At 44.1% G+C, this 6,829-nt stretch overlaps 1 protein-coding gene across 1 annotated transcript; it reads right to left on the bottom strand.

Moving 5' to 3' along the window:
* Positions 1-4,977: 4,977 nt before the first annotated feature.
* On the bottom strand, positions 4,978-6,558 carry LOC125547051 (GRAS family protein RAD1-like). The gene has a single exon (XM_048711086.1). The coding sequence runs from the start codon at positions 6,556-6,558 to the stop codon at positions 5,005-5,007; it is 1,554 nt and encodes a 517-aa protein (XP_048567043.1). The 3' UTR covers positions 4,978-5,004.
* Between the last annotated feature and the right edge of the window lie 271 nt (positions 6,559-6,829).

Below are 6,829 nucleotides of genomic sequence, written 5' to 3'. Positions count from 1 at the left end.
CCCACCTTAGAAAAAATTCGTCCTCCGCCACTGATCCTCAGGGAAAAAATATCCGCCCCGGTGAACTGCCACCCTCTCTGTCTCAGAGAACCCTTCGTCTTGCAACCAAAATTCATCCATGCGTCCTCTGCCATGTGAAGCTTGTTGCCATCAGGTAGACTGACCTCGTGCCCGCCACTATCGACCAGCGGGAAGCTAGCGAGTGATTTGGAGAACATAAGTGACTTGCGCGAGCGCACAAGGCAGCCAATTCATCTATAGGTGAGTTGATCTACTTTTTTTAGTTTTAGTTGTTGTTCTATGAATTCATTCCAAGTAAAAAATTAGAGCCCCTGCCTTGATGCGTACTTAATTGTGGAGGAGAATCTTGACATCACATTTACTTTAGGTTATCTCTATTACAATATGGGACAACAATACTTTGTCTTTTTTTCTGAACTCTCATATTTTTACTGACTAAACTACTAGTTCAACTTAAAGTCGATCTTACACTTGTTTGCTCCCAAATTATTGGTACACACGAATGTTGGTGCTTGATAAAAAGCCTGTGAGAATATCCTAATAGAATAAGATGATCAGTGTTATTAACGAATTTTTCTTTTTCATGCAATTAATAATGCTCGTGTATCAACTATCAAATCACCTTCATTTTCCCCCATAACTGATTATAAGAACTTTGTACCCACGTTCTAATATTTTTTTGAATAAACATGCCTTGTACTATAAGAGGGAGAGATCAACTCATACATGTGGTTTCTCATCTGCAGAAACTTTTCTGATGTTGTCTGATAAAGAGCACCGTGGATGGATATATTATCATTTTTGGTAAAATCTAATCATATGTGATTATGTGAAACATCTGGATTAGATGCGTTGCACTATGTCTGAAGCAGCAAAATGGCATCATGCTCGCTTTTGTGTTCGACTGAAGAGTATTAATGTGAACTAGCATGAGAATTCAGTTTTTTATGGTAAATGTCGTCTTATAGTCTTATGTGGAGATAGTATTAAGGCTTGGACATTATTAGTGTCGCAACCATGAAAGTTCAGTCCCCGTATGTTAACCTGATGTTATTTCTTTACATATTTTTTGTAAGGTATATCCATCAACAACAACATGATGTTTCTTCCTTTTACAGTATACGTATCTATACTTCGTATGGTAACATGACATCAGCCAGACTAGACTAAACATCTGGAGGGCATGTTTACTTGGTGTGGTACATAAATACCATTCTCTATTCTTATGGTTGTATGTTCAGCAAAGGAGAACTCGCTGGTAGAAGTTCCAATGATTTTTTTTTTCAAATCTCATTTTGCTTTCTTTGCAGAAAACTTGTACGTGCAAATTCTAAAGGTAGCCACCACAAGGATAAACTACAGAAGTAGAGAAAGCAAGGAGCTATTATTCCACTATCAGCATGTACAAACTAGAAATCATATACTCCCTCTGTTCCTAAATATAAGTCTTTTTAGAGATTTCGATGTGAACTATACACGGAGCAAAATCAGTGAATCTATGCTCTAAAGTACATCTATATACATTAGTATGTAGTCCCAATTAAAATCTGTAAAAAAGACTTATCTTCAGAAACGGGGGGAGTAGATATATTTCAGCTAGTTTGTGAAATATGTAATTTTTTATTGATGATGTGTACAATTGAGTTTGTAAAATACTACTGCTCTAATTAATACAATGCTATTATTTTGCGCGATACCATACATTTTTTGAATATTTTCTGATATGTAAATGGGAGTCAAACTGTTTAATATAAGAAAGTAATTTTATTAAGTGCAACTTAATTAAGAAATTATACAACGAAAGAGAATATATGCAGTTGCATCTAGCATGAATTTAGCAATGCGTCTCTAAGGGCAGGAGGACGCTCTTAAAACGTCTCATCCATGTAGTCACGCTTTGTAAGGACGGTCTTAAAACGTCTCATTTTCCTGTAGACACGCTCCCTATGTGTCTCAATGGTATTTGAGACGGTGCGTGGGGAGACGCTCTAAGGACGCTTTAATGAGCGACTCTAAAATCCGCTAGAGATGATTTATTGCGCCTCTAGCACCTACATTGAGCGCCTCTACATGCCTATTTTGTTGTAGTGCACAGTCGGGCAAAAAAGATCTCTAATACAACCAAAAGTTACATTGAACTTCTTTGAATTCGTTGTCTCTACCTCTATGGATTTAATTTTCACTTCTCATCAAGCCTCCAGTGAAAAGGCTAGAGAACATAAAACTGCACAAGTTCGACTAACTTCGTAGGATTTCAAAAGCCGCATAAGCCGCCCATCCCAATGGGTGAGAACATAAGATCGTTGAACACATTGTGGATGGGGGAGACGCTCCTTTCGAAGTAGGTTGTTTACTCGTTGCTTCATGCCGTATTATCGGGGAAGAAGATCAAAAACACAAAATAGTGAAATAGGAGAACCGCTGAGTAGACCAAATTCAAACTCAAGACTTGACATTACCACGATCTTGACAGGCCGAAGCATCAAATGATAACTCACCAGATCTAGATCCGTGGGACGATAACACCATAAACTTCCCAACGCGTGGCATGTCAACTATGATGATTGGTACTTCTATTCCTTACGAAGTTGCCTCCACCATCGAACCGCCGTCGGCTTGGACACATAAAAGTAGCATAAAAAACTTAGACTACACTCCATCTTTGTTCTATGGTTCCCCTCGTCTCCTAGCGCTGAAGTGGCCACCGGAAAGGAGGTGAACCTGCGGAAACACGAGCTAAAAAATGGAGCTTCGCTTCCTCCGTCGGGTAGGGTTTCAACTGTAGAACCAAATTGGTTCGACTGTAATAAAATGCCATACATATTGGCGTACATATGGTACAAATTAATAAAGATATTTAAAAGCAAGGATGCTAGCAGTGGAGTATAGAAGTGGGAAACACATAACATAGACATGACATATGTTGGTAAACAACTATGCTTGTACAGTATAAGCACCCTATTTAGAAAAGAATCAACTAAGCAAGGGAAGAGATAATATGTCGACATGCGAGGGGAGAAGGAAAGTGACAATCTATATAAATGGGAGAGGAATAAGGGAGGCAACAAAAATATTTAGTAAATCGACCATATGAGGTTAGGGTGAGGAAGGGATGACTAAAATGGACGGAGTAGGATTTTGTTTATAACATTTTAACATGGATAGAGGGAATTGTGGAATACCCTCATATGGCTAAACTAGATATTTAGTATAGTACTAAGGCATGTCTACTAAACTCATGCACACAACACAAATATAGAATCTTATATTAATTAAATGAATTAAAGTTTCAACAATGACGAAATTTAACAATCCGCTAGCATTTTATTTTAGTAAGTTGGATGTCCTGGTAAAAAGTAGTTGGATGTAACAATAGCAAAACATCAACTCTTATCTTACAACATCTTACGTTATAAAATTAAATTACTAATGGCTGCATCTTATCTAACAATGGCATCAGTTCAACTTAACAACAACAAACCGATAGCATATTAACTGATTAGTTGAATGTAAAGATAGCAAATCAGCAGCATCTTATCTCATACTAGCATCTTATGTTATAAACTTAAATTACTAACAATTGTGTCTCTTCTTATAGGAAATAGTTCCATCTTATCATATAAATTAAATAACAATATATCATCTTATCTTATAATATTGAACAAACATATTACCGCTCGCAAATGGAAGAACGTCATTTTCAGTATGTCCAAAGTGGCTGGTAATCAACTTAATATGCTTATGTAGGTGTTTAATTACATGATAAGAAAGACATTAGAGATCAAGAGGTATAGATATTTTCTCGAGAAGTTTATAACTTATGAATGTATGGGCATGTATGTGAGCGTCCGTGACTCCGTGTTTTGCCCTGTGTATTTCAACAACAGAGTTTACAACTCAAAACAAAATTGTTTCAAATTGAGTATCGTCAATAGATTTTTTTGTAAGATTTGTAATCCTCAAATCTGTGATATGGATATGGAAGAGATTTTATTTGTTACTCCCTCCAATCTATATTAATTGAACTTCTTTTTGGCAAGAACAACGACCATGCTTATAGTGGCATCATCGTTCTCTCTTGCAAAGTGCATACCTAGTTATCGGCTGTTGAGACTCCACTTCTTCTAGCGATGGATATCTCTTGTTCGGTTGAGACCAATTTGCACTAAGGGTAAGAAGAAACACAAGATCATAAAATACTAGTGATCCAATCAGAATTTATAATCACGCTAGTTTTACCTTCCATGGACCACTTAATGGAACATGGCGAATTGGGCAATATGCCTCTAGATTAATGTTCAACGGTTAGGAGCGGTTGTTTAAAAAAACTTAGTGGACAGGGGTTAAACAAACACGAAATACAAAAAGTTTATAGTGCACTTCAATATGAATGGCTGGATTTAGTAGGTATTCTAAACCACACTCATGGAGTACCATGATACTGTAATAAATCTTAAAAAAACTCAAAGATAACCGAGACCTATAACAAAATCATCATATTTGCAGTGTAAAAAGTACTCCCTCCGTCTAAAAATAAGTGTCTCAAGCTTAGTGCTAAGCTTAGTGCTTTGCACTAACTAAGCTTGAGACACTTATTTTGGAACGTGAGGGAGTAGTATTTACACTTTCTTAAAATTAAAATCAAGAGGAGACAATGAAAAAGTTTTGAAAGGAATTATATCGATCAGCCAGAATACCTATACAAAAATTGTCAAGCGGTACGATCACTATGTGGAGGGCCTTATAATAATAATTTATACAAGTGTTCAAGCACACGTAATATACCTTGAACATCCTCTACGCATAATCCTCCTGTGAGCTTCTCTTTATTTATCCACTCTATCCCATATGTAGGTATACTTTCTTCCCCGCCTCTCACCTCATCACCTCACAATCTCACATCCAGTCCATTCATGGATATTGTGAACATTCTGAAGTGGTCCGCAAAAGTGTCCGGCCGGCGAGAGGCTGTGATCAGTGTCTCTAGCATTTCCAGCACGAGGCGGCGATGACGGGCTTGCCCTTCCATCCAAGCACGAGGCACCCCTTCTCCTCGGCCACCGTGTACCCGCTGCCGCCGGCCTTCTCCTCCAGCCACTCCCGTGCCTTGGCCGCCATCTTGATCGGCAGGGACTGGAAGCCGGCGCGGCTCATGCGGCGCCGCCACTGGTCCGCGCGCTCGTGCCGCTCCACGCGCGCCGCGCCCTCGCACCCGACCACGTTGCGTATCTCGGCGCCATAGTGGAACTGCTCCACACGCGCACGCCTGGCGTCGTAGCGCGGGAGAGCCGCGTCCAGCGCATCGAACAGAGCCGCGTAGTAGTGAAGCGCCTCCATGAACCGCCCCAGGAAGAATGGCCCGTTGTGACCGGCGTCCTGCTCCACGAGCACGAACGCCTTGGGCGAGAGCTTGCGGATGGTCTGCAGCACGGAGTTGAGCGCGCCGCGGCTCTCCTTCACCACGCAGTGCAGCTCCAGGACGCTGTTGATGGCGACGGCCTCGTGGGCATCGATGCACAGGTCGTCGACGTGGAGGCTCTCCAGGGTGCGGTCGACGGCCCTGAACTCGAGGCACATCCCGAGCTCCTCCGCGTACGCCTCGATCTCGCGCCCGACGGCCCTCATGGTGTCCACGCGGGCGCCGACGCCGGTGACGCGCACGCGTGCCGGCTTGCCGCCGGCCCGCGTGGCAAGGCCGTCTAGCAGGGCGCGCCACTGGTGGCCGCGGTTCAGGCCCATTGTCATGCCGAGGTCAACCACGTGGACGTTGCTCTCTCCATCGAAGGCTTCCAGGATGGACGCGTTCGCCACGAAGTGCGCGAAGCGCAGGTACGGGCACAGCTCGTACGCCACGGCGAGCGCCTCGCCGCGAGCTCCGTCAAGGCACGACGACCGCGGGACGCTGAACGCCATGCTCGCCGGCCCCAGCGCCGGTGGGTGCGCCAAGGCCAGCCGGTCCGCAAGGCCCTGCACGAAGCACGACGCGACGCGCTGGAACGCCGTGCCGTGCACTGGCGCGCCGACCTGGAGCTCCCGCAGCAGCGCCGCAGCCTGTGCGCGGTCGCGACAGGCCACCGCCTCGGCGCAGGCAACAAGTAGCTGCACGAGCCGCATACCGTCAGCCCCGCTGCCACCGCCACCACCCCCGACGTCACCCACAGCGACCACAGCCTCGCCTGCTTGTTCCTCGAACCCACCACCGGACACCGGCGGCGAGTGCTCCAAAGCCTCCATGGCCTCTACCTTCTGCTTGCATGTCTCAAGGACGTCGCGAAACTGCTTCGTCTTCCTGACGCGCGACGACTCGAAGTCGGCCTGCGCAGGCGGCCATGAGGCGTTGTACGGCGAGCTGAGGTAGTCGACCTTGGTCGCCTTGGGAGCCCGGGGGCCGAGCTCCAGCTCGACGCCGTCGAGCGCTACCTCCTCAATCCCGAGGTAGTGAGGATGCTCGTAGTCTAGTTCTTGATTAGTGCAAATTGAAGCACCTTCCTGTGTTTGCCATGAAGTAGGGAAGGGGTTGGTTGCCATGCCCACCATTTACGCGTGTGTGTGATGAACTGGATAGTGAATTAGGTCTTGTTGCAGCGCAAATGACCTACCTAATTTTAACTTGTTACCGGATTCAATCAACCTCTATATATAGGCACATATCTGCCTGCGCTGGGTTGATACGAGTATATATACGATGTGCGAGGTGGTGAAGTTAATTAATTCATCGATCTCGTCTAAAACAATGTCTCTGTTATATAAAACTCAACTTTTTTAATTAGAAACCAGATTTCGTATAACTCACTCTAATGCACGAAAT

This window comes from Triticum urartu, chromosome 3 (genome assembly GCF_003073215.2).
Source record: "Triticum urartu cultivar G1812 chromosome 3, Tu2.1, whole genome shotgun sequence".
Taxonomy (NCBI): domain Eukaryota; kingdom Viridiplantae; phylum Streptophyta; class Magnoliopsida; order Poales; family Poaceae; genus Triticum; species Triticum urartu.
Note: the sequence above shows the minus strand (reverse complement) of the source record. Positions and strands in the feature narration are given on the sequence as shown.

What these genes read in the sequence shown, in the direction of transcription:
- LOC125547051 (XM_048711086.1), bottom strand. Translation starts at nt 6,558, where the DNA reads ATGGTGGGCATGGCAACCAACCCCTTCCCTACTTCATGGCAAACACAG.